Source organism: Eptesicus fuscus, chromosome 4 (assembly GCF_027574615.1).
Source record: "Eptesicus fuscus isolate TK198812 chromosome 4, DD_ASM_mEF_20220401, whole genome shotgun sequence".
NCBI lineage: Eukaryota > Metazoa > Chordata > Mammalia > Chiroptera > Vespertilionidae > Eptesicus > Eptesicus fuscus.
This window is the reverse complement of record NC_072476.1, coordinates 4686767-4714738: the sequence shown is the minus strand read 5'-3', so window position 1 is coordinate 4714738 and position 27972 is coordinate 4686767. Positions and strand designations below refer to the sequence as shown.

The 27972-nt window shown below is 51.5% G+C and overlaps 1 protein-coding gene across 4 annotated transcripts in view; it reads right to left on the bottom strand.

Moving 5' to 3' along the window:
• Nucleotides 1–9543: 9543 nt before the first annotated feature.
• TNRC6A (trinucleotide repeat containing adaptor 6A) overlaps nucleotides 9544–27972 on the bottom strand; it is a 99161-nt gene continuing 80732 nt past the window's right edge. For all 4 annotated transcript variants that reach the window (XM_054714444.1, XM_054714440.1, XM_054714442.1 and 1 more), the window contains 12 exons: nucleotides 27764–27901; nucleotides 26515–26643; nucleotides 26027–26104; nucleotides 25557–25767; nucleotides 21091–21222; nucleotides 16880–17038; nucleotides 16231–16371; nucleotides 14817–14924; nucleotides 14137–14358; nucleotides 12517–12587; nucleotides 11758–11897; nucleotides 9544–11486 (listed from right to left, as the gene is read on the bottom strand). In XM_054714444.1, the coding sequence (XP_054570419.1) occupies nucleotides 11111–11486; nucleotides 11758–11897; nucleotides 12517–12587; nucleotides 14137–14358; nucleotides 14817–14924; nucleotides 16231–16371; nucleotides 16880–17038; nucleotides 21091–21222; nucleotides 25557–25767; nucleotides 26027–26104; nucleotides 26515–26643; nucleotides 27764–27901 (1905 nt within the window). In that variant the 3' untranslated portion in view covers nucleotides 9544–11110. The remainder of the gene's footprint in view (nucleotides 11487–11757; nucleotides 11898–12516; nucleotides 12588–14136; nucleotides 14359–14816; nucleotides 14925–16230; nucleotides 16372–16879; nucleotides 17039–21090; nucleotides 21223–25556; nucleotides 25768–26026; nucleotides 26105–26514; nucleotides 26644–27763; nucleotides 27902–27972) is intronic.

Below are 27972 nucleotides of genomic sequence, written 5' to 3'. Positions count from 1 at the left end.
GGGCTGCGTGGTACGGGGGGTCACAGGGGCTGCGTGGCACGGGGGGCCACAGGGGCTGCGTGGCATGGTAGGTCACAGGGGCTTCGTGGCACGGTGGGTCACAGGGGCTGCGTGGCACGGTGGGTCACAGGGGCTTCGTGGCACGGTGGGTCACAGGGGCTGCGTGGCACGGAAGGTCACGGGCTGCGTGGCACGGGAGGTCACGGGCTGCGTGGCACGGGGGGTCACAGGGGCTGCGTGGCACGGTGGGTCACAGGGGCTTCGTGGCACGGAAGGTCACGGGCTGCGTGGCACGGGAGGTCATGGGCTGCGTGGCACGGGGGGTCACAGGGGCTGTGTGGCACGGAAGGTCACGGGCTGCGTGGCACGGGAGGTCACGGGCTGCGTGGCACGGAGGTCACAGGGGCTGCGTGGCACGGGAGGTCACGGGGCTGCGTGGCACGGAGGTCACAGGGGCTGCGTGGCACGGAGGTCACAGGGGCTGCGTGGTACGGGGGGTCACAGGGGCTGCGTGGCACGGGGGGCCACAGGGGCTGCGTGGCATGGAAGGGCCAGAGCTGAGGCAGAAGCCGAGAACCAGACGCCAGGGACGTTTGCAAATACGCAAGAGGATGTCACTCTCCTCCGAAGTCTTCAGGCCAACGGGGGGTTTCCATCCGAACGTTCCCTGTTTAACACGCGGTGGGCTCTGGCTCTGAAACGAACGAGGAACGCTGTTCGCTGTTTCCTCCCGTCGGTGTCTCGCCGGGCGAGGCCTCTGGTGGACTCCCGTGGCCGTGAGGCCAAGCTGCTCTGTGGCGCCCGGGCTGCACCCGGCACGCGGGGCGCGTCTGGGTCAGGCCCGTGGTGGCAGGTGTGCTCTGGGGAGCGGCCCCGGACCCCTCGTGCAGGGCGTCTGTGGGAAGGCACCGGACTTCCTGGGGCAGCCTGCTCAGTGCAGAGGACTCACCGGGAACAAGGACTCCCCGTCAACGAATCCTACACCCGCTCAGGGTCCCGTGGCAGCGGTGGGCGTCCGGAGGGTGAGCCCCCCCGGGGGGCTGTCAGGGAGCAGAGTGGGGAGCCAGCCTGGGTTCCGGGAGGAGGCCTGGCCCAGGCCGGGCCAGCGCAGGGCCGGCGGCCTTCAGGGTCCAGCTACCTCCTGGCGGGCCTGACGTGGTAGCTTTGGCACGTTACCTCACCCCTCTGTGCCGCCGCCTCCCCGGCCGTCAGACAGTTCGGGTTGTTGGAAAGATTCAGTGAAAGCGTGCCCAGAGGTGGGCTGTGTGTTCGGAGCGACGCTGGCCAGCCCTGCGCAGGGCCCGAGGGATGTGGTCTGAGCAGCTTCTGCCTCTCCTGCATGGGGGGGGGGGGGGGGGGGGGGGGGGCGGCTCCAGGCTGTGCCTCCTCCACGCCCGTCCCAAAGAGGCCCCGTCCCGTGTGCGTGTCACGGTGGGGGGAGGAGCCCCTCCCTTCATGGCCTCGGGCTGGTATATGTGAGATCTACACGAGTCAGGTTAACGGAGAGAATAGCCAAGTCCATTAGGCACACAGGCACGGAAGCCCAAGGTTCAGAGACAGGAGGGACGGAGGGCGCTGCAGGCGATGGGAGGCAGAGGCCGGGCTGCCCTGTGCCCTGCCCTAGAGACAGACAGGCCGTCCACGTTACCTCTGCGGTGACTTGCTGTGGGCAAGACCCACGTGTAGACTCTGTGAGACCGACAAAACGTTTCTCACCAGCCCCCGGCGTCTCCACTGCCTTCAGCTCAGAATCACCCGCAGGCCGAGGCGGCGCGTGTTGGACAGACTTCTTTAGGCCCCAGTCCCGCCTGGGGAGCCCCTGAGTGGTACCTCCTGGGAGCTGGGCTGCTCGCTTTGGAATGTCCGGCTCGCAGCATCTCCAGACGCTGGGGCGCAGGGACAGTCTGAGATGCTCCTGTCTGCAGCCAAGGGTCTCGGGGCCTCCCCCCACCTCACAGACGCCTCACATCTGAGCTGTGCCGTTGGGGTCCCCTCCCAGCCCCCCTCCAGCGCGGCTGAGGGAGAGGGCAGTGTCCTCAGCGCTCCAGTCAAAGTGGCGGGAGGACCTGGGAAAGGGAGTTTGGAGACTCAGCCAGAGAGTGGGGGAGACGAAGATTCAGGACTGTCCAGTGTTCAGGTGGAAACAAAACTGAAAAGACAGAGAACAGCCCCCGAAGCTGATACCCGCAGAGGTGTACTCCCGAAATACGAATTTTCTCTGTAAAATCGCCCTCGTTTTATCAAAGGTAGCCAAATTAAGGCTAATTTATTTGCAAAATAAATCAAGTTTCAATAAGTTTGGCCTGATTGTTGGTATAAGTTCAGCAAGAATAGTAATTAAAGACATAGACTCTTCTATTTTATTTTTAAATATTTTTATTGATTTGAGAGAGGAAGGGAGAGGGATAGAAACATCAGTGATGAGAGAGAATCATTGATCTCCTGCCTCCTACACTCCCTCCCCCCCCCCCCCCCCCCACACACACACTGGGGATTGAGCCCAAAACCCACAACCCAGGCATGTGCCCTTTCCAGAAATCAACTGTGACCTCCTGGTTCATAGGTTGACGCTCAGCCACTGAGCCACGCTGGCTGGGCAAACCAATTAATTTTAATTTACTAAATTAGTTTTAGTAATACCATCCAGAGGTAGAAAAATATCTCCTATTTGTAACACATATAGACACACACAGAGACACAGAGACCTTTAGCCATGAGACAGGTACAGTAACGCAAAACTCACTAGCTTATGAAAGAACCAGTTGGATCCAAACTGAGATTCTGGCAGATGGAATACGTTAAGGCTAGCTGCTTAGACGGTTAAAGCTATTTCTTATTAATATTTATGGAGAAGACAATCTTATGGAAGCCATGGCTAGATCTGGGGCCAGGTGCTTCTGTATCGGCTTGCACTTTTTAACCCCGCCGCCCCCCTCCGCTGAGGGTGGTAAAGGCAGGCGGGCTTTGAGTGGCTTCCACACGGCCCTTGGCACAGAAAGATGCCCGCCCCACGGGGACACATCCTGTTTTCTCTCTGTCGCCCTTATAAACATCTTAAGAACAGGCATTTCGTCCTGGTCATTTTATTGGGAAGCCCTTGCTCTCTAATTGCACTTTTAAACGACCTAATCTAATTGGCACACTCCTCACGATTGTCATGGATCTTAGGTTGTGGTTTCCCCGAGAGCTGGCCACAGTCTGGTTGGACCGCAGCCGAAAATGGAGTTTGTCCTGGCTGTGTGCATCTTGGAGCTTCCTACCTCACCAAGCTGCGTCCTTGGGACATAAAATGTTCACATTGTCTTTAAGTAAGCTTTTGCCACTCTTTTCCTGTCATTTATCTTTGTAAGTTCAGGACTATTGTATTCCCATGTCCTGGTGTTTTATTTGTTACTAGAGGCCCGGTGCACGAATTCGTGCATGGGTGGGGGGCGGGCTGGCAAGGGAGAGGGGCCATGGGTGGTTGGACAGCCGGCCCGCCCCCCGATCAGGGTGTTGGGGGCTAATCGGGGGTGGGCGGCCAGGGGCGGGTGGCTGGGGGTTGGGAGGGACCAATCGGGGCCTGGATCAGGTTGGTTGGCTGCTGCAGTGCATGTCATAGCCACCGGTCATTCTGGTCGTTCTGCCGTTGTGGTTGCTGGGCTTTTATATATAGAGATTTTTTTCACACTATCTGCAATGTCTCTTCTCACTGGCTAGGATGTGACGGTGGGAGGGAGCTCTCTTGGCCCATGCAGATGAAAGAGACATTTCAAGGATGGAAGGAGCCTGGGACCAGTGCTGCAGCCTTACAGCGGCCGGCTCAGGGACAGTCCACAGTGGCATCTCTGGTCCAGCTGGTGAACCCCATTCTCAACAAGTGGCCCACCCAGCAGCATCAGCTGACCCCAGGCCTGCGAAGCCTGCCTCTGCATACTAACGAGACCCCAGGAGACTGATCCACGCACCCTGGAGTTTGAGAAGAACTGCTCTGACACAGTAGTGAGGGGTTTCGGTTGTTCTCAGTCTGCGATGGCAAGCAAGGTTGCCGTGAATATGGTGGTTGCTGTACTTACTCCCTGGGATAGAGGTCTGAGGTCAGATCCTGGGCAGGGATTGCTGGCCCCTGGAAGAGGGACCTTTACTAAAGATTTTTGTTTCAATATTTTTATTAATTTTAGAGAGAGAGAGGAAGGAAAAAGGAGAGAGAAAAGCATCGATCAGCTGCTTCCTGCATGGCCCCCACTTGGGATAAGAGCCCCCAACCCGGACATGTGCCCTGACCAGGAATCAAACCAGCAACCTTTTGGTTCACGGGACGACAACCAACCGGTGGGCCAGGACTACTAAAGGTTTTGACTTGATTTGTTTGGCTATTTTCTATTTTGTTTTTTGAAGATTTAATTACAATGCCTGCTACCCTCCCTTTCAGATGACTGGATTTCTCAAAGCTTCTTCCAGGAAAAGGAACTCACTGTGCGCCCCCTGGTGGCTGCTTTCTCCACTTACTAGCAGTGGTTCTAAAGGAATTTGCAACCCCAAACCCATCAAGGGCTACTTCAACCCACAGCAAATGAGGGTTCCGCTCTCACCCAGAGTTTGGAGCCACTTCCCATCAGAACTGATGCAACGAAGGGCTGTTTCCAAGAATACTTTAACATTTTAGTGCAAGACTGAGCAACGGGAGTCTTTTTGTTGTTTTGAAAAAAGTCTATATGGAATGATTGATGCACAAAAAACCAGGCAGCCCTAGCCGGTGTGGCTCAGTGGATAGAGCGTCGGTCTGCAGACTGAAAGGTCCCGGGTTTGATTCTGGTCAAGGGCACATGCCAGGTTGTGGGCTTGATCCGCAGTAGGGGGCGTGCAGGAGGCAGCCCATCAATGATTCTCTCTCATCATTGATGTTTCTCTCTCTCCTTCTCCATTCCTCTCTGAGATCAATAAAAACATAATTAAAAACAAAAACAAAGAAGAGACCATTACAATAGATATAATGACCACTGTGATGGCATTTAAACAAACAAACAAACATGCATATTAAAAATGCCCCCTGGGTGAGTTGTGACATATGCATGACCTCGGAAACCACTGCCGCAGTGACAACCACCACCTCCCAAAGTTGCCAAGCTCCCCCTCTCCCCCCCCCCCGCCCCCGCAGTCCCTAGACCACTTCTGATTCCACTCGTTTTCTTTCACTGCAGATTAATTCACGTATTCCAGAGTTTTATATAAATGGCATTATGTGGTATGCACTCTTTTTTGTCTGGCTTTTTATTTTTTTGCTCAGCATAATTATTTTGAGATTCAATCATACTGTTATGCTTATCAATAGCTCCATTGTACGGATATACCACAATCTGTTTATCCATTGATCTGCTGATTGTTTGGGCTGATTGCAATAAAGTCCTTTCTCGTGAGTAAACAGGCGGGAAATGGCTTGTCACGTGGGCAGGGCAGAGTTAACTCTTTAACTGGCTTCCGTGGCTGGACCATTTACACTCCCAGCAGCAGGGGCCGGGGCTCTGCTGGTTTGGGCTCCTGCCCTTTCTACGGCCACGGGTCTGAATCACTGGGGGGAGAGGGGGGGGGGGGGGGGCGGCTTGGACCGCGTGGCTCTTGCCGCCGGCCCTGGGGCTTCGGGTCAGCCGTGAACTTCTGACTGCCTGTGTACTGGTCTGATTTGTTGCTTGGTGTTGGGCACTCTAGTCCGAGCCTCCTGCTGTGGCCCCGTGAGCGTCCCACACGGGCGCCGGCCCTGACACACACGCGCTGGCCACAGTGGCCACTGGGGACGCGGCGCTGCCTCTGCGCCCTTCGGAGCGGGCCCACCCTTCTCCCGCTCTCGGCCCGTCTCTAACGCCTCCATCGCGGTGGTGGCAGTGGGGAAGCCAGCCTCCCTGTTCTCCCCGCGCCTGACCCAGCACTCCACGGGGACGGGACCACTGTCCACCCCCACCCCGGCGGTGCGGCCGGGCTCTTCGCGCCGGGGGGCAGACCGGGAAGGACCTCAGCCTCTGGCCTCCGAGCTGCTTGGGTTTTAGAACCGTAGACGGGGATGCTGAATGCTGGGTGCATCTCTGGCGGACAGCTGCCACCCAGCTGTGCCATCCAGATGAGGTCAGAGGTCAGTGGGGTGGTCACACAGGCCTCACGGGCCACAGGACACAAGGAGGGTGGGGTCTGCGCTGAGCACGGGCGGGGCCCTGAGGGGCTGGAGGTTGGGCGACCAGCAGCCTCGCTCTGCAGGAGGGTGTGCTCGGACCCTCGACGTGAGGGAGGCTGTGAATGGGCCTCGGGCCGCGCCTGGCTCAGGCCGCCGGCACTGGGGCCGCGGAGCTGAGGCTGCCTGTGCACCTGGGCCGCTGGCAGCTTCCCTGCCTCCACATGCGAGGTTCCAGGAGCAGCCCCCCGCCCGCCCCCCCGTTGTAACAGCCAAGAACAGCCCCAGGCACTGCCAACTGTCCCCTGGGACGGGGCCAGGTGCCCCTGGTGGAGAGCCGTCCTGAAGGACAGCCGTAGAGGAGACTTGGAGGGAGTGTGGGGCTTGGCTCTTTCAGGCCAGACGGCAGAGCTGTAACCCGAGCGTGATCAATTCGGGTTTACAATGTGCTGGCGGCCCGCGGGCCTCTGGTGGCTGGAGCTCAGGTACTTCCCGAAGCCCCCAGGCGACCCTGGCAGGCAGCGCTGTCCCGCCCTCTTGCTGCCCCCTCACTGGCCCCGGGCTTGCGGTCAGACACCTGGGCCTGCGGTCTCCAGGCCGCGCTCCTCGCCGGGGGCCTGCTCAGATGCCCCTCCTCACAGGGCGCCTGGTTCCCCCAGCTGCTCGGGTGGTCGTGGGGGGCAGTGGTCACCAGTGCCGCTCTGTGGAGACGGGAGCCGAGGCCAGAGGGTGCTTTCGTGGAATGCTGAGCCTCACCTCACAGCAGGACCCATTTCGGAGGTGACCCCCACCCCTGCATGCACCTCGAGTCTCCGGAGGAGCCATTTCTAAAGTGTGGGTCCTGGCCCCAGGAGTGGGGGGACCTCATAGGCTTTTCAGCTGAAGAAGGGACACTGAGTCACAAGCAAAGATGGCTTTTCCCTGCAGCAGTCAGGTGTCTGGCACCTCTCCCTCCCCCACCGTCTCCCCTCCCCTCCAACTTTGACAGCCATCTCCACCAGGAATCGAACGCAGTTTGGTCTGGTTTCTGTTACACACAGTAGTTAGTTCCCTTTAGTGTATGGCAAACAGCACTGATTTTCTGTACACCCTCAACTTGGCCAATAAACTACGTTGACTCTGAAAACCATGAACTCGATGAAAAGCCAGGGGGTTCGGGGATGCTGTCGCGGGGCCTGAGTTGGCGTCAGGCCCTGGGCTGTTAGGTTCTGTCATCACTTGAAGTCGGCCCTCTCGGGGATGGACTGTGGACACAGCGGCCCAAAGCCGAGTCCTGCTCTCGGCAGGTCGGGGCTCTCCCTACCAGCGGGCCGCCGGCCAGGACAGGGCGCGAGCAGAGGCCACTCGAGTTCTCTGCTCCTGGGGACGTGAGCTTGCGCACAGCTCGCCCTGTGCGGCCCCGCTTTCTGAAGGCGAGTTTAACTGGCTAGCTCAAACTTAGTTTTGGATGAATACAGATGTGAGAGAGCAGAATGCAACATAGCTCAGCTTTAACCTCAAACGCAAAGCTTCAAGTTCTGGCCCAGATCCCGAGGGAGGTTCACCCAGTCCCGAGCTTTGGGGGCCACACAATGGAAACACTGCACTATGGTAGTTCCCAGTCCCGGGTGGCTGGGGCACCCAGTTGTGAGGCGGGAACCGTGTAGGATCCCCTGGTGTGTAAGCCTAGCACCAGTACTGTCCCTCCCCTCCCGCTTTCCCAATGCCTGCTGGGAGGAGGTCCCCGGGCCAGCGCCTGGTCTCAGGGGCTCTCAGGTCCATCCGGGTTGCAGTCTGGCCCTCATTCAGCGACCCCGCCGCTCTCATCTGAAAATGAAGGATCCACAGGGGAAGATCTAAACTTTGGAGAAGAGGGGAGGTCACATGCCAATGGTGGAACATACAGCTGGACCTACAGCCAAGTTGCCCGATGCAACCGCAGTCTGTACTCCTGTCTGGATCGAAACCTGTCCTGCTGTCAAGAACCTCACCTCCGCCTTCCCTGGCTCACCCACCGTCTTTGGTCCACAAGTGCCAACAGGTAACAGTTTATTTCCTTCCCATATTTAGCCACTACCATGCGTCTGAGCAGGAGCCTCCTTGTCACCTGGCACAGGACCTGGAGGTCCTGCTGGGACAGCAAGACACGTGTAGCAACGGGAGCAGCGAGGGGCGGAGGCACCTTGCGGACGGGAGCACAGTGGGAACGTCTGCGAGGGTGAGGCAGTGTCAGAGCCCAGCACGACCCGGGCGGCAGCGGGACACCTCACCTCGGGCAGCGGCAGCATCATGAGCGCCCTCGGGAAGGACTGGCCGTGCTCTGGCGGACATGTGGACGGGTAGCTGGGCTCCTGCGGGCACCAGCGACCTGCACCAGGACCCCGGGAACGTCAGACTCCCCCGGGATGAAGGCGGGCAGGTGGGAGAGATGAGGCGGGCAGGTGGGAGAGATGAAGGCGGGCAGGTGGGAGAGATGAGGCGGGCAGGTGGGAGAGATGAAGGTGGGCAGGTGGGAGAGATGAAGGCGGGCAGGTGGGAGAGATGAAGGCGGGCAGGTGGGAGAGATGAAGGCGGGCAGGTGGGAGAGATGAAGGCGGGCAGGTGGGAGAGATGAAGGCGGGCAGGTGGGAGAGATGAAGGCGGGCAGGTGGGAGAGATGAAAGTGGGCAGGTGGGAGATGAAAGTGGGCTTCGGGGAACCCAGCGGCTCAGGGAGCAGAGCTGTATCACGGAAGGACCAAGCAAAAACCAACCACTGGCTCATTTTTTAATCAAACACTTTATTTCCACGTAACAAGCGCAAAAACTCCCAAACACTTGAACAATACAATTAACGCAGTTATGAAGTCAATTATATACTACTCAAAGCCCCAAAGGTCAATTAGCGTGACGTCCCAAACATTTCCAGACGTGGTTTTTCAAAGCTACCTTTGGTTTTTGGAAAAACCAGTGTGGAAGTCAATACACATCGAATGCACGGAACACGGCTACACCTGGCAAGCGGCCGCAGTGAAGCCGGCGCTGCGAGCACAGGCCGCCGGGCCCGCTGGAGCGGGAGGGGCCGGTCCGGCGGCTCCTGCTCGGTAACAGAGGTCTGAGCTTAACACTAGACACTGCCGGGCAGTGAGCCTCCTGCTCCGCGTGTCTGCTGAGGCCTGCGATGGGCACGGATGGCAGGGAAGATGAGTCACAGGAGCGCTGAGCAACAGGTCCCACAGGCGCGGAGGGCAGGCGGGAGCCAGCTACCGTCTCCCATAGTTCTCACATTATTTCAGGGTGAGATTGTGGATAAATTCAGTTAAAATGTTCCAATATTTGCTTATATTTTTAATCGGTTGCTCTATGAGAACCCTCATACATAGCAACTTGAAAACTTTCATTATAAAAAAGAGCGTACAAATAAATTCACAAAAAAGAGACAATTGATGTTGAGCAGCCAAAAAGTCATGGTTTATTATATCTGAAGAAATTTCATAATTAAACACAACCAAACTGTACATTTTACAATCACATTCTATTTGTAAACAGTTAAAAGCCACTGACTTCTTTTGCATCATAGGACACAAACAGTTAGAATCAAGGCAATGAAATGATGGCAAATTCTCTGTGTTAAAATTTTTACCCTTGTTTAGTCTCTCCTTCGACTAAGCAAGCATTATAATACCATTTGTGGGCAAAAAAGGGGGAGGAGAGAAAGAAACTGTAAAAATGGTGTAACTCGTTAGTTTGCAACAACATTTAAAATTTCCTTTCTACAATGAACGACTCTGTAAGCCCCAAACTGTGCTTACAGGATGCATAGTTACTGATTTCGGCTTTAAGGTACAACATTAGACATAACACAGTCACGACAGCAGGAACAGAGCCACTTGATGGAATTACAAAAATGATTCCCTACTGATCATTAGCAAACCATCATCACACTAATAAAAAGACAGCATCTGAAGCAGAACGTCAAACTCCAGCTTGAAGCGTTTTTTTTGTTTTTTCTTTTTTTGGCAGAGAAAATTCTTTAACAGAGCAATACATAGTATCAGTGCTAAAACTTGGGGGGTTCCTCTTTTCCTGTAAGAAACTAAAGGTTTTGTTTGTTTGCCTGGGGACCCGGTTTTCCTGAGAACCATGCTCTGATGTCGGACAGGAAGAGGGAACAAGAACATGGCCAAATGCTGCTCCTTTTCCCAGAGATAGAAAGCATCTTTTAAATCCTCCTTTTTTTTGTCTTTTAATTTTTTTTTTAATGATGGAAGAGTAAACATTTTTTTTTTCTCAAAAAACAAACAAAAAAATCTGTAAACAAGAAGGTCAACGTGAGAGCCTTCAAAAGAAAATGGAAAGCCCATTCAAAGTGCAGGGCCCCCTGGTGCAGGTGGGCTGCAAGTCACAGCTGTGGCCACAGTTTTTCAAACTGCAGAGCGAAATTCTTTAGTTTTAGAACATGAAGAAACGGGTGCAACACTTTCATTTATCGTCCTAAGTCAGCATCATAACGTGATCTCCAACTCCACGACACACAGTAAGGTAGCGGACATCAAGGCATAGTAGAGAGCGCACACCTTAAGGACATCCTTGAGTAAACATCACACGGAACAGCTGCCCCCCCATATTGCCGATTAGACGGAGAGAACATCATTCAGTGCAAAGGTAAAAGCTCATACGTTATCAGCCCAAACAATGGTTTTGGGGGAACAAAATAAGGGTGGGGGTGTGGGAATAGAAAGAAAAAGAACCCAAAGGCTAACATGATGAATTCGCACAGGTGAGCTCACTACGCGGTCAGCACGTATGGCGCCAGTGGGAGTGTAACGAGACACCTTCACATTATAGTATTGGCCTGCATGATTCAAGTATTCAACTGATATGTTTCGGGGAAAACAAAGTGGAAAATGTGCAGAAGAGCTGTTCCCACAGGCGCCCCGCTGCAGGCGGCGAGCTCAACTTAGTGCCCCTTCCTTTGCATCTGAGGTCGCGGTCACGAGTCTGCCTCTACCTGTCACATGGACTCTCCACCCCCACCGAGGTGGTCAACAGAAAGAAAAGCATTGATGGGGGATGGGCTGCTCATTCCTCGGGGGTCACTGCTGCTTGGAGGGCCCCACAGGCTTGTGGAATAGTGGGGGGTCCCCCAGAGGGAAGTGCCATGGAGGTCTCCACAGTTAGTCCCCGCCAGCCCAGCACCATTCCAGTGACTGAGATCAGTCCGGCTGGAGAACGGGTGGGAACAGTCGAGGGAGCCCAGCCGGTTCTGGCTGGACCCGAGGGACTGCCAGCCAGGGGAAGGGGTCAGAGACTGACTTTGTGCAAAGAAACGACTGATCTCCTCTTCACTGGCAAACTCAGCGAGAATAGTAGTGTTCCCCAGCACACACCTGGGGAGGGAGAAGCGCACGTGAGCACCCAGCGACCGGAGGCGCCCACGGACTCAAGTGAGGGTGGCACCAGAGTGTCCAGGACACACCAGGTACCCAGCGCACCCTCCCGCCTCCCTCCATGAGCACGTGCCTACAAAACCATCCCCCACAGGGCAGCAGTGCCAGGGGTTTTCTGGGGCCCCCAGACCAGGGTGCTGCGGGAGGGTGCTCTCACCCCAGCTCTCCAGGCGGGAGGGCTCCCGGGGGGCGCCCAGAGCAGCCCACTTACATGTGCAGAGACTTCTGTGCCTTCACCACCTCTTCCTTGGAGCTGTAGCGGACCAAAGCGTTTCCGTGCGGGAGGTTCAGGTGGAATGTTATCAGGGGGCCGTGCTGCATGCACAGGGTGCGCAGAGTCGAGCCGTCGATCTAGGAGACAGCGAGTGCCCGTTAGCTGCGCAGCGCGGCGTGAGGACACCGGGGAAGCTGTCCGGGTGTGACTCTCGTCCTCCCTCGCCTGCGATGTTTCACATCTGGTGCCACTTTCCCCAGGACTCACTGCTGTGATGGGGTACGGTGCCCCCTCCCCACCTCCACTGGTCCCAGAGCCATACCTCCGTGGCCTCTGGACCCCGAGACATTTCCCATGTCCCCAATTCCTGAGTTAGCCATTGCCCTGCTGTGGCTTCAAGTCTTCTCTCCCCGGCCCTGAGGCAGGACCCATCAAGGCACTGCTCCCTGTGGGAGGAGGGTGGGCTCGAACATCAGCCTCCAAGTGCATCACGCTCATCTGCTGGCCTGGTGCACTGCCCAGCCCTGATCCTAGCCCACATCACTGCCCGTCTTGGGCTAAGACCAGGGAATCGCACATTTCCCAAGGCAGAAGGGCTGCACCAGACCGCAGCCCGCCGGGGACCTAAAGCCATCTCCTCTGCTAGCCCTGACTCCCACTCAGGCCCGGCAGCCCTTTCCCCCACTTAGAAAGCCTGGAGACCTTCTCTCCCAGGCCACCTTGTGCATCCGCACCCACCAGCGCCCGTGCTCTTACCTGAGGTGTAAGGTTTTTTAGAACAAGCCAATTTGTTATTCTCCCTGAGCTGCTCTCACCCCAGCTGGACCCTGAACAAGGAAGAAAGAGGGCAAGTCAGTTCCTGAGACTGTGGCTGGAGCGGTAACTCAGGACAAGCACATCCTGGTCTCATCACGGCACGTGGTGGTCACGGGGCTCCTGGCTAGTGAGGTACAGAGGCGGGCCTCCCTTTGGGGTATTTGCAGGTATGAAGCTAAAGCTATCTCAAAAGACTACCCCTTGGGGAAGGCCTCTCCAGTTCCTCTGATGAACTGGCACGAGTGTCCCCCAGGGTGGAGCTCTGGTAATTGAGCAGACAGCCTCGTTTCTGTCTGGGTCACCACGGGAGCATGCCACCTGCTTTCTGCTCTCTCCCAGCAGCAGACCTTGAAGATGTGATCCAGTCAGCCCCGTTTACAACTGCTCCCAGGTGCCCCACAGACACTCCGTACCACTCGGGAGGTAGCTCCACCCACTTCTCCCTGCACACGGCTCTTGAACCTTCTTCTAAGGCCTACAGGGAACCCTAGTGCGTCCCCAGGGCTGAGCCTTATGCTGCTCCCTCTGCTTTGCTTGGCTTCCCGATCCCACTCAACTCCACCAAGCCTCCTTAGGGCGGGCTCGCAGGCATCCCCTCACACACACACTAGCCACTTCCAGTAGCCGGCCCCCAGGTGGCTGTGGCCGGAAAGAACAACGTACACACAACACCCACTACATTAATCTGCATTTAGTAGTTTAAAACAGACTCAAGCATTTTCATGTAATCAAAACTTCCCCCAAAGGAAACCCTGTAAGTTTTATTTCAGCCAGTCACCTGTCTAAAGATCAGAAATCATTGAGATATTACCATTTTCAGCCTGGAGATGACCAAGTTTGGTACAGCCTGGGGGCAGGGCATAAGGAAGTAAGAGCCGGCAGACAGCTCTGAGTCCAACCTGGGGCTGTGTGCTGGGAGCTGGGCACGTGCAGGAGGTCCAGGAGGAGCGCTCTCTGCCCCTTTCCTAAGACCGTCTGCTTATGCCTCTGGCTCTGTCTGACTAGCAGCACCCCATCGCTCTCCAATGTCTCTGTTTAGCCTGGCAGGCGTGACTCAGTGGTTGAGCATTGACCTATGAACCAGGAGGTCACAGTTCGATTCCCAGCCGGGGCACCTGCCTGGGTTGTGGGCTTGATCCCTAGTGGGAGTTGTGCAGGAGGCAGCCGATCAATGTTTCTATCCCTATCCCTCTCCCTTCCTCTCTCTCTCTCTAAAAAAAAAAAAAAAAGAATATATAAAGAAAACAAACAAAAAAACCCCCGCAATACATTTTATTTGAAGCCCCTACATCAAGGCCAGGCTTTCCCGGCCTGGCCGTGGCGGCTTCTGCCCTATGTGCCACACGCGGTGTGCTCTGAAGGCCGGCCAGGAGTGAGAAGTTACCCCATTCCACGCACTCACCACCGTCTGCCAAGTGTTCTTAGGTGAACGGGCGACGTGGAGACCGAGCAGAGTGCGCAGCGGGAGCACGCTGTTCTAGTTCTAGCCCCTTGACAGAGGGCACTGCCTCCGTCACACACCAGCCCGTGTGCTGGCCAGTGCTCCGCACCTCATCTTACCTGGGGTGTACCTGGCGTCAGAATTTCCCCATCCTCCACCTACACGAAGAGGAGAATTATCCCACGTAGACAAGGGAGGCTTCTGACCAGTGAGCCCCGGAGGTGGGCGGGATGGAGCAGTGATGTTTTTAGGTGGCAAAGGGACCTTCCACAGCTCATGGGCCAGAGAGGTGTTTGTGACTGACCCCGGAGACCACGTCAATTTGGAATCACTATTTCTGGCTACTCAAAGGGAACAAAAAGTGGGAGGGGGGAGATAATGCTTTTAGAAAAGATCAAATTTAAATAATAACATCCACTCTCCCGCTGAAACTAAATTAAACAAAGTGAGACCCTATTAAAAACCCCTAAATCAAACCAAACTGCCAAAGAAAACAAGCCAAGAAAGGGCTCCTTCACCTCCAAACCCCAGAACCCGCAGGCAGCCGATCAATGACTCTTTCTCATCATTGATATTTCTATCTCTCCTTCTCCCAACCTCTCTGAAACCAATAAAAACATATTTAAAAAAAAAGAGAGCGAGAGAAAGCTAATTTCCTGGCTGCGTCCTCACGGAAGTGGGTGTGCTGTGAATAGACAGCACTGCTCCAGCGGAGAGCGGAGAGCGGAGAGCGTGCTGAGAGCAGGTGATCTCAGCAGACAGGGGAGAGGGCCCACCCCCACGACCCCGCCCCGCCCACCTGAAGTGCTTTGTGCTGTACTGCTGAGGGGAACGTTGTAGTTGGAGGCACGAATGGATGACCAGGCACTAGTTGAAGGCAGCGTGGTGTTCAAGGATGAGGATGACCCTATGTGGGGGAAGAGCCCAATTAGTCATCCCCAGAGTAAGTGACATGGTGTCTTAGAATAAGCAAAAGCGCCCAGCGAAACGGCAACTTCACAGCCATCTCAAGAAAGGACAGGCATGCTCAGGCTCACAGACGCTACCCAAGACTGCCCCTTCTTTCTCGCCTTCAAAATAGCATGCTGAGAGCTGTCTCCCTGGACAGCTCGGCCTGGCCAGGCCTTTCTCCTCCTCCACCGTGCCCCAGAGTCAGTCTCCGAAACCTAGCCCATGCCCATTTTCTCTAGTTTACCTCCAGACTGACCATTATCTGATCGCTCTAACGGCTCCTGCTGGGCCTCCCACTCCAGTCCACCTGTTCACCCACCTAAATAAAGGTCGACTCTTCCACTCAGAACCTTAGTGGTTTCTCTTAATATCAAAACTAACCCCCCCGACTTTCAGAATTCCCACAGATAAGAAGCCGCCATCTCTGCGAGCACGTCTCCCATGAGCCACCACGACAGGAGGATGCCGTGTGGCTGTCCCTACTCCTTCCCCTGGGAAGGCAGTGGCTCTACCCACTTCTGCAGAGCTGTCTGCCCAACTGTGCTAGAAGGACGACTCCTCGTCACTGTGATATGGCAAACGCCTGCTCACCAATGACACGTCTAATAGAAGGTGCAGACTGGCGCATATTTTCTTTATTAAAAATGGTTTAAAGGGGCAGATGGAAGGATAAATGTTACAAGAACGGAAAATACTCTCATTTAATTCTCCTTCCTTCCAGTGCACCCACGAAATACAGTAAATATAACCACGTGTAGGTAGTAGGATGATTTTATTTGATAACCCATTAAAAAGTGCATCTGGACTATAGGGATCCTTAAAATGGGTATTATTTCCACTCTCTGAAAGAGAAAGTCAAATTGCTTTTCCAGATGACAGTCCTTTAATATCCAGATTGTATAAATAAATAACAAAGATACACCTTTTACAAAAAACACCCATTTCTTAATAACCACAACAGCCACAACAAGATAAAGGAGGCAATAACCTGCAGCTGCTAATACAATGACTGGAAAGCAAATAGTTGTTGGTCCTTCGTTAACTGCACATGTGTGTTTACCATATCAAGTGAGAATAAATCCTCCTCACGTAAAAAGGGCTGAAGAGTCCCTATGGAACGAGACCCTTCTGCTCCCACTGCCCGGTTTCCTGGGCGTCAGGGGCTGAGATGTGCTGGTGACCTTGCTGCGGAGGCCTCACACCCACTCTGAGCCATGCTCGAACCATGCTGTCCAGAAACGGAAGTGTACCCGCCTACATACCACTGTTCCTGTCCCTGAGGTGGTCAACTTCCCGCACAGTGTTAATTGAAAGATTGTTGATGACACTGCCAGGAGTGACGTAAGGGTCAGTTTCTGGGTCAATGTTTGGGTAACCTTTCCATGGTTCACCAGGGCGAAATTCTGGAAATGAAAACTTTAAATTAGTTCAGGCTGAATCACCATTCTAAATAATGTAAAATATTTACTCCTAAAACCTATGTAAATCACAAGTATTTTGATTCGTTAACAAAATGAGATGGACATAGGCTGTTATTTATGAATAACAACAGGAACCAATGCTCTGGGTTTGTATACCTCAAACAGTAACATCCTACAGTGCTCTATTACAGACACAAAGCCACAGCAACTGAGCAGGCGGGGCCGGCCACAGGAGCGTGTCTGCCTACTCCGCGGCACAACTGAAATGCTGCCCAGGCGGTTCCCTGGCACAGGTGAAGACGGAGCATGAGTGCCAGTGGGGGGACAGTCCCACTCTCACTGCCTGGAGCATAAGGCACTGGCCACCGGGCAGACTTGATGCCCGACTTCACTGTCCCTCGGCATTCATTTGTACCCTGAGCACTCAGTCCAACAGCCAGAACTGGGCTAAATCATTACCAAGTCATGACGGAAGCTGCTGGCATCTTACCTGGTGGCCAGTTAACACTGCTAGAGCCATTGGGCGATTTGGCACGTGGCCAGCCATCTCCCACTGAGCCTGGAGGGCTGGCTGGCGAAGTACTGCTGTTCATGAAGTCATAAGGAACAAACGGAGACTCTTCCAGCCTGAAACCACTTGAAATAGCACCTAAAAGGAGAAATATGACCATGAGATGGGAGCAAAATACATGACCAAGGTCCGTCCTGTGCTTTGCGGTGTGTGAAGATGCACGGCTGAGAGCTGATACTGTCACGGCTCATGTCATTCCAAGAAGGGCCTGAGTGACCAGGATAAGAGTACAAAATTACTGCCAAGTCATGAAGACACTCATACTGAGGCCTAAACTAAGAACAAGCACAGTGCACCCTTTGTGGGATTCCTGCTGGGGGTGAATGAGAGGTACTGGGGTGGGAGGAGAAAGAGCTGCAGTCAAGAACATCCTGCTATCATCAACAGATCAACAAATGACAAGTGCTGGCGAGGATGCGGAGAAAAAGGAACCCTCGTGCACTGCTGGTGGGAATGCAGACTGGTACAGCCACTGTGGAGAACAGTATGGAGTTTCCTCAAAAAATTAAAAATGGAACTGCCCTTTGACCCAGTAATCCCACTTCTAGGAATATATCCCAAGAAAACAGAAACACCCATCAGAAAGGACATGTGCACCCCTATGTTCATAGCACAATTTACAATAGCTAGGATTTGGAAACAGCCTAATGCTCATCAGCAGATGAGTGGATTACAAAACCGTAGTACCGTGGTTGGCAAACTGCGGCTCGTGAGCCACATGCGGATCTTTGGCTCCTTGAGTGTGGCTCTTCCACAAAATACCACGGCCTGGGCGAGTCTATTTTGAAGAAGTGGCGTTAGAAGAAGTTTAAGTTTAAAAAATTTGGCTCTCAAAAGAAATTTCAATCGTTGTACTGTTGATATTTGGCTCTGTTGACTAATGAGTTTGCCGACCACTGCCGTAGTACATCTACACAATGGAATACTATGCTGCTGTAAAAAAGAAGGAACTCTTACCATTTCCAACAGCATGGATGGACCTGGAGAGCATTATGCTAAGTGAAATTAAGCCATTAGAGAAAGATAAATATCACATGATCTCACTCATTTGTGGAATATAATGAACAACATAAACTGATGAACAAAAATAGAGCCAGAGACATAGAAGCATCGAACAGACATCCAACCTCAGAAGGAAGACAGGGGAGGGGGGTAAGAGATCGACCAAAGGACTTTTATGCATGCATTTGAGCATAACCCATGGACACAGACAGTAGGGGGGTGAGGGCATGTGTTGGGAGTTGAGAGCGGCTGGGGAGAGGTCAATAGGGGGAAAAGGAGACATATGTAATACTTTAAACAATAATTTAAATTTTAAAAAATATTCATTTCTATCAACACCCTCCACCCCCCAAAAAAACATCCTGAGTGACAAAGAGCGGGAACCCAGGAAATGTGTAGGTAAGGAGACAGTGACGATCTTTTCCACCGGGACATTCACATTTCTCCCCTACTCCGCCCCTGGGGACTACATAGCATGGGTAAAGGTATCTGTTACCACAAGTGTGAGAGCCCATCAAAACACAGCTAACATTTAGAAATGACCGTCTGTGTTGAGATCTATCCTCCACGCCCATCCCCGAGCTCATTTTAGAATGAGGAACGCTTTACACAGTGGCAACCAGCGCTTTCTCATGAGGACAGACAGGCCAGGCGCTGTGTTCAATGCCGGACACAGAAAGCTGAGTGAGCTGAATGGAGTCCTCGCCCTTCATGACAGTGGATTCTCACACAGAGGTGACCAAGCGAACAGCGATGGAAGGACAGAGCATAAGGCAAGGAGAGGCCAAGCCCTCATGCAAAAGGCTGGGGTGGGATTCTAGGTGCAGGTGCAGCCTGTAAGGACCCGAGGAGAGGAACGGAGCAGCAGTCTGAGAACTGAAAGGCCATTTTGTGAGCAACATGGAGGATGGGGTCCTGATCTCGAAGGGAGGGATGCCCGAGCCTGCTGTTCTAAACGTCTGGAATCGAAGGCGGCAGGGGTGGTGTGCTTGCTCCAGCTGCCCCAGGCCTCACTGCTGCAGACAGCGGTCCTGGAAGGCACCAGGGCAGCATGCTCATGCAGGGCTCTGTCGGACACAGCGAGGAGGACCTCTCCTTGAAGCGTTTTAAGAGAAGTGAGACTAGGGCTATGTTTCAGGACCCCGGGAGGCAGGTGTGCATGGAAGCGGGCTGACGTCAGGAGACAGCGGAACACATGGGTGCGTGCACCATGCATTTGGGAAGTGGAAGGGGCACTCGTCACAGGTGGACTGGATGTGGAGGTGGGAGCAAAGAAGAACTCAAGAAAATCTCCCGGACCCAAACAGCGGTCGACTGCTGAATGAAGGAAGAAGGAATGAAGCACTGGGCATGCTGCAACATGAATGAGCCTTGAAAGCACTGTGCTAAGCCAAAATGCTACTCACTTACATCAACTGTGTATTATAGACAAGTGTACTGAGCACAGGAAGATGAGCTTTTGCTTATGGCTAGGAGAGATGGACAAGTAGAGGCAGGAAGAGTGATACCCGAGGGGCTCTTCTGGGGCAAGAAAATGTTCAAAAATTGAGTGTGGTGATGGATTCATAACTGAGAATATACTGAAAGCCAGTGAATCGTACACCTCAGAAAATGTTATATTATCTGTAAATTATCTCAATGAACATTGACTAAAAAGCGAATGTCTCTAAGTTTCCAGCTTCAATAACTTGATGGAAGGAGGCACAATTGATTGCAATGGGAGGGCAAGGGTGAGAAAGGAGAGCCAGGACCTGGCCACCAGCCTTGAATTTCCGTGGGTGGGAGAAGCTCTGGTTCATGGACTGAGCTGCTCTAGCTGGAGCTTCTGGTGAAACACATGTTCCCCTGGAGGCAGGTCACAGCCTCCAAAATTCCTGTGCCAGTCACTGAGGGTGGCAGGGCAGGACCTCGCCAGGCCCTCATGCCACTCGCCAGGGCATGACCTGTCCCTGACCTGATGCGGTCATTCCACCAATTCCCTTCCCTTCTTTTCTGGCTTCCTCTTCTAGCTACTTCTATTTTTTTTTTGGGGGGGGGGGGGCGGGGGAGAGGGAGAAAGGGAGAGGGAGAGAGATACATTGATTGGTCACCTCCCGCACGAGCCCCCACAGGGGTGGGGGTGGGGAGTGAACCCGCAACCCTTTGGTGTGTGGGCCGGCGCTCTAACCACTGAACACACCAGCCTGGGCTCATGTGCTACATACATTCTTTATTGTTCTCTCTCTTATTCAGTTGGTGAACTTGCAGGCTTCACCCATGATGAGTCTCTCTAAAGCCATCCCCATCGCTGTCACTCCCTGTTCAATCCTCCATTGGGTTCTGACTTTTTCACTTGCTTACATACTCAGCTGTGTATGTACATATGTACCTATGCATCCCAGGAACAGTCCTGGGAAAGCAGAAGGTAGTCTATTTACAGTGGCTAGATGAATGGATATTAAATAAGATGAAAATGATATTTAAAAACTGTAATTAACTGGTGAAAAGAATACTGAATCTATGTGATTTATAGATAACAAAATATATAAAGAAAATGTGTCAATATATAAGAAAATGCTAGAAATCAAATTATGGTAGAAGTGTTTAATACCCTACATCACATTAAATTGTGTAAATGTTAACAAATAGAACATTAGAACAATAAAATCAATTGCAAAAAACTAAAAGACCATCAAAAAGGAAATAATTTTTTAAAAAAATGCATAATCTGGCCCTAACCAGTTTGGCTCAGTGGATAGAGCATCAGCCTGCGGACTAAAGGGTCCCAGGTTTGATTCTGGTCAAGGGCATGTACCTTGGTTGTGGGCACATCCCCAGTAGGGGTTGTGCAGGAGGCAGCTAATCCATGTTTCTCTCTCATTGATGTTTCTAACTCTCTATCCCTCGCCCTTCTTCTCTGTAAAAATCAGTAAAATATATTAAAAAAATGCATAATCTGATTTCTATTTTTTATAACATAATAAACATTAATTTTGCTTTTTTTGTTTCAACTAAGATTTATTAATAAAGCACTTTTAAAAACGAGGAAAGGTTCTAAGAGAACTTGGCTTTTATAAATACGTATTTAAAATAAAGGCCTAAAGTTAATATTCCACAGTTGTTTTTTAAGATAAGAATGCATTTTATACCATGTTTGCTGGAGTTTTGATCCAACGATGTGTTCACAGAAATGCTGTCCACTGTAGTCCACTTCCTTAGTCTTGACTGTGGCTCTTTAATACTGTTCATATCCATATTTACATTCAAGTTTGAGTTCAAGCCTTAAAAATAAAATAACAATTTTAAAAATTTATAATATATAGCATGTTCCTCTTCCTGTATAACTTCCACTGCCTAGAAAAACTAAGTAATGTTTTCAATCTTGCCTGAATTCCTTAATAAAGATAATCCTGCAAATGTGACACAGTCAAATAATTACAGACAAAGGCCGGGAAGGTGGAACCGACACTCTGTCCCTGGCCAATGTCATGCAGACACAGTGTGGGGAGAAAGAGCCACAGTGAGGTTACCAGAGAGCGCAACGCAGAACTCCTAAGTAGTTATTCTGATACTCAATAATACGTTTTCAAATCATAAAACTGTTGCTACTATAAAACTGCATTTGTGGGAAACTATTTCTCCACATAATTTTGATTATTTTTAAACTAGAGGCCTGGTGCATGACATTTGTACACTCAGGAGGAGGGGAGGTCCCTCAGCCCGGCCTGTGCCCTGTGCAGTCCGGGAGCCCTCGGGGAATGTCCTAAACCGTAGTTGGACATCCTTAGCGCTGCTGCGGAGGTAGGAGAGGCTCCCGCCACCGCTGCTGCACTTGCCAGCCATGAGCCCGACTTCTGGCTGAGTAGTGCGCCCCCTGTGGGAGTGCACTGATCTCCAGGGGGCAGCTACTGCGTTGAGCATCTGCCCCCTGGTGGTAAGTGCATGACATAGCGATCTGTCATTGCACCATTCGGATTTGCATATTACCCTTTTATTATATAGGATTATTATATAGGATTCCTTGGCAGAATAAGAGAAAAAAATTTAAGAGGCCAAATATTGAAGTTTATAAGCTTATCTCTAATAAGATATCTCTCTTTAGCTACTTTCCAAGAGTACCATGCATAAAATATTATATATGATCACTTTCAGTTGCTATCTTTTGCTTGCAAACTGAATAATTTTCAACTCGCTGACCAGTCAAAGAAGACTGCCAGGGCACATCAGGAGGGGTCAATCAGTGATTCTCATCATTGACATTTCTGTCTCACTCCCTTCCTCTCTGAAATCAATAAAAATATATTTAAATATATAAAAGGCTCATATGCTAAGTGTCCCTGAAGGGAAGTTTGACCAGGAGTTCGATCGCTCATGATGTGTGTGGACTACCAGGGGGTGGCGTGGAGCGAAGGAAGGACCCGGGCAGCTGGCAGCTGGAAGGCCCCGATCAACTCTGATCACCGGCCAGGCCTAGGGACCCTCCCTGTGCACGTATTTTGTGCACCGGGCCGCTAGTATTTAAATAAAAAACAAACAAAAGAACTGTCCTGCTCTAACAATTGCACCTCAGGGCCAGACCCCCATACTCTAAGGCAGGGGTCCTCAAACTTTTTAAACAGGGGGGCCAGTTCACTGTCCCTCAGACGGTTGGAGGGCCGGACTATAGTTTAAAAAAAACTATGAACAAATTCCTATGCACACTGCACATATCTTATTTTGAAGTAAAAAAACAAAACGTCAAAAACACCCGCATGTGGCCCGCGGGCTGTAGTTTGAGGACGTCTGCTCTAAGGTGCAATTTACTATAACTCTAAGAATGATATCTCAGGATTAGTCTGATGGAACAAGGATGGAAATGTCCATCTTTAGTACTGTGGTCAGAAAATGCACCTATTCCTCCAATGTTTCTTAAAATGTGATCTGGGGACAGTCAACATCAGAATCATCTGAGATGCTTATTAAAAATGAAGTCAGATCTTTAACACACATCCAGCTGGTTATCCTAAAGTTTTAAAAACAAATGGTTTTAAATACTTGGGTCTCATGACAGTTCACGGGTTATTAGGTCAGCAAGACTTAAGAACTTTAACACGAATTCTCTAATATCATATCTATTTTTGAAAAGAGCAATTACAGTTGCTATTCTCTGGACCCATTAATTAAACCCAAGTGAGGCAAATTCTTTAATGGTTCAGAGAGTAAATATCTTAGGCTCTGGGGCCACAAGGTCTGTTTCTATACTACTGTTGTTACAGCACAAAAGCTACAGAAAATGCATTAATGAAAGAGCAGGGCTGTGTTCCAGTGAAACTTTATTTACAAAATTAGGCAGCTGGCCAAATCTAGGCAACAGGCTCTAGTTTTTCACAACTGATTTAGAGAACTATCCTGGTGTTTGCATAGGCTAAGCAGACTTTTTTAATCAGGAAAAAGTATTCTTGCTGTGAAGCCAGCCTGGACAGGAAATCCATATACAGTGGAACCTTGTTTCTTGAACTTATTTTGTTCCGGAAGGCTGTTGGAAAACCGAATCATTTTTTTCCCATTAGAAATAATGTAAATTGAATTAATCCATTCCAGGTCCCCAAATAGCCCCCCATTTTAACCTTTCTCATGTACTGTACATGTCTATTGTACTGACTAATCTATAAACACTTTAAAAACAAAAAGGACATGAAATGTAAATGAAAATTTAACAAAAAGGAAAATGTACAGTAAAAAAATGAAAATTTAACAAAAGCAACAAAACACAAAAATATTCACAGCACAATATCCTGAGATGATGCGTGACTGATCATACAGGCATCAGCATGAAAGGGCTGTCAGATTGAGAAGCAAATTGTTCGAGATGGTAGATGTTTGAGAAACAAGATTCCACTGTACAGTTATCTCCTCACTGGCCCAATATATATGACCAGTATGCAACCAAACAGTGCATCACTTCCCTTTGCTGGAGAGACCAAAACCTTTCAAGGTCTGGGGGTATTCTTTTACTACTACTACATACACTGTTGTTTCTGGGGTCGCCTGGTCACCACTTGCAGTGGCAACTGACAAGGAAACCACATCTGGGAATGGAAAGAGACAGCGAACAGTCCCCAGGACTCAAAGTGCAACGTAGGCCCCAGCTGAGAGCCCATGGCAATACCAGGGAGAGCCAATCCTGCATCAGCTCAGCCAGAGTGAAGGAGCAGCAAAAGCAGGCCCTACCCTTGCCCACAGCCCAGAAGGTACAAGGAAACAAACCATCTTCAACACAGCTGGACCAGCAGGGTGAGCAACCAATAAAGCTGCATTACAAGAAACCATTGTCAGGGAAGAGACATAAAAGTAAAAATTAATAGGATGGGATCAAACAAGGGTCAAAATAGAATCGAAGGCATAAGGAGAAAAGGGACCTAAGGCAGGGGAACACGTACAAGCCTGACGTTTCCAGAGGGAGTACAAGTCTGCAGACAGAGTGAGAAAGGGAAGGGAAAGCTACAGGAAATGTGACAAGGCAACCCCCATTTCCTACTTTTATCCCAGTATTCTATACATATAAAAGCCTAAGTGACCATCGCAACCGAAACAACCAAACGGACGACTGAACAGGTCACGTGAGGCGACCAGGGCCGGCAGGGGGGTTAGTGAGGGACGACCAAACGACTGAACAGCAGGCTGTGTGGGGTGACTAGGCTGGAAGGGGGGGCAGTGAGGGGTAACCGAACGACTGAACAGCACGCTGCGTGAGGTGACCAGGCCGGCAGGAGTGGCAGTTGGGGGTGACCAGACTGGGAGGGGGTGGACAGTGAGGGGTGACTAGGCTGGCAGAGGGGGGCAGTGAGGGGCAATCAGGCCAGCAGGGGAGGTAGTTAGGGGAGACCAGGCCTGCGGGGGGATGCAGTTGGGGGTGACCAGGCTGGCAGGGAGGGCAGTTAGGGGTGATCAGGCAGGCAGGCAAACAGTTAGGAGCCAGTGGTCCCAGATTGGAGAGGGTGCAGGCTGGGCTGAGGGGGAATGTCCCCTCCGCCCCCCGCACAAATTTCGTGCACCAGGACTCTAGTTATGTATAAATATCTAGACCAGGGGTCCTCAAACTTTTTAAACAGGGGGCCAGTTCACTGTCCCTCAGACCGTTGGAGGGCCGGACTATAGTTTAAAAAAACTATGAACAAATTCCTATGCACACTGCACATATCTTATTTTGAAGTAAAAAAACAAAACACCCGCATGTGGCCCGCGGGCCGTAGTTTGAGGACGCCTGATCTAGACAGTAGTCAAATTTATAGCTTCTGAAAACTACAATGCTACTGTTCTCAGCTGTTTTGCCAAAGCAGCTGCTCAGTGTTTCACTGGCCCATCCCACTTCTCTTCATATCCTACAATTAAAATACCTGAGGGTCTTAAGAGAAATATTATCTTTATTCTAACCCATTCGATTATGAATGTGGTGTTTTGAAACAGTGTGGTTTTCTTGAATAGACAGCATGAAGCATCTTCCCTGAAACAGGAAGACAGGCTGCACCTACAAAGGGAACAGCTAAAGGACCAGTGTTGTCTTCACGAGGGGACAGCCCTGCCAGGTCGGGGATTTCCACGCACCAGCTGAACGTGGGGCCAAGGAGAAACCCACCTATAGGGAAGTTGCTGAAAGCATTTACTGGAGATGGCCCTTTTTGCAGCTCAGGTGTAGTGTGGGGCAGGACATTTTCAAGGAAAGATTTCATGGCTGGCTGATGGAGTGACTGCTGCTGAGATGGCGGCGTCTGCTGCTTCACCAACAGGTTTGGATCAAGTTGGCGAGACTGTTGCATCATCTGCTGCTGCACACTAAGAGGTCGACCCTTAAAACGACAAAACAATTGGGAAAAACTGTGGAGAAGACTTTCCAGATACCCACATATTCCCCTTCATTTTTTCATCCACTTTCCTCTCCTCGGAAGGTGCACAGTCACCCTGTACCAGCTGGTATAACTCTGAGCAAACAGAGGACTTAGTCAACAACCGACTGCATTATGTTTTCAGGAAGGCATTGTGAGTCTCGTTACAATGGAAGTGATATGAGGGGCGGGTCAGCACAGCAAGGGGAAGACTCGGACCTACCTGCTGGTCTTGCTGCTGCCGGTTCCCAGAAGGCACGCTTCTCTGACTCTGCGTCCTTTGCTGCTGTGCTAAAAACCGCTGCGGGGAAGATTGCAGAGATGTCAGTGCCACGCCATCGCAGATCAAGCTTCAGTGACTGTGGCAGGTGTACCTGCAGAGGCACAGCTTCATCCGCTCAGCACCAATATGTCCTGCCTAATCGAACACAATCTCTTCATGGACTCTGGCCTCCAGCAGATCTGTTCAATCTAAACTTCTACTTCATCAGAAAAGTTCTTCCTCATCTCTCTACCCCCACCGCACTCCCGACCTGGCTGGGCTTGCTCTCACAGCATCATGCCCACTGGGCTCACCATCTTCTTCAAGGACACACTGGAAGCTCCACGAGAATCATGGCTGCTGGTATGCCCACTGCACTACCTCCTGCAATCTAGCCCACAGTGGACACACTGAATGCACACCGTATGACAGGCCAGCACTCCACGCACCTGTAACTGGGAGATCTGAGAAAGCTGGTTGAGTTGGGAGAGCTGGTTCAGCATGGCTACCTGTTGAGGGCCAAAGAGCGGATTCAGGCCACCGTTGTTTGGTGCATACTTCAGCAATGAAACTGGAACCTGAGGATCACCATGGTAAGTTAATAATGGGGTAAAATAATGCAAACTAGCTACAGGTACAATGTATTTTAAATTATCAACATAGCAATTAAATTTATAGACTATTGTTTTGGGGAGCATGTCATGTACCTTCTGTTTTCTCTGCTTAACTAACTTACTATTCACATATACTTTCATGAAGTAAAACATGAGAGATGAATTTTAAATCAGTAAATGTACTTTACTATTGTCCCCCTTCAGAAGTTTTATGAAATATAATGGTAAATTTTAAATTACCTTTGACTCATTTTCTTCACCCTCCCTACATCCTTTGAATAAGCTGCCTTTCAAAGATGTCAATAAAAAGTATTATAACTGCCCAGCCGACGTGGCTCAGTGGTTGAGTATTGACCCATGAACAGGTAAAGGTTTGATTTCTAGTCAGGGCACATGCCCAGGTTGCAGCTCAATCCCCAGTGTGGGGCATGCAGGAGGCAGCTGACCGATGTTTCTCTCATTGATGTTTCTCTCTCTCTCTCTCTCTCTCTCTCTCTCTCCCTTTCCCTCTCTCTCTCTAAAGTCAATAAAATATACATATTTAAAAAAAATGTATCATGACCAACCATTCACCTAATCCTATATAATAAAAGCGTAATATGCAAATCGACCAAACAGCTGAACAGCAGAACGACCACCCAGGACCACACTATGACACCCACTGGTGCCAGGCCAGCAAAGGCGGGTGTGATGCGATTGGTCGGGGGCCTGGCCATCACCCCATGATCACCCCATAGAGAGGCCCAGGCCACCGGCCAGCAGAGCAATCAACTGGGGGGCTCCACGATCGCCCCAAAGAGGGAGGCCTAGGCCACCGACCAGCGGGCTGCGGCAGGTGGGCGGGGCCTCCCTCTGTGAGGGAAGCCCAGGTCCCGGGTGCCAGCGGCCGGAGGGAAGCTTGGGTCCTGGGTGCCCGCAGCTGGAGGTAAGACTGGTGGCCAGAGGGAAGCTGGTGTCGGCAAACTGGGAGAAGGAAGACCTACTCTTGCACGAATTTCATGCATTGGGTCTCTAGTTCAATTATAAAATTATTCAAGGTTCTTTTCCAGGTAAGTAGAAGGGAATACCATAGAAATTTATTAACCTGAGGGGAGAGTAATGGAGGAGGCACTTGAGCACGGAGATTAGGCTGAGATGAACTGAGAGGTTGTGCTGGAGGCTGCTGCAGGCCCCGCGGTTGTGCTGCTGTGTTTCCAACACCGAACATACTGGGATTGCCATTCTACAAAACAAACAGCCAGCTCTTCAGGACCGACAGCTCGTTACCACATCGTACTACTGACTTAAGTACAG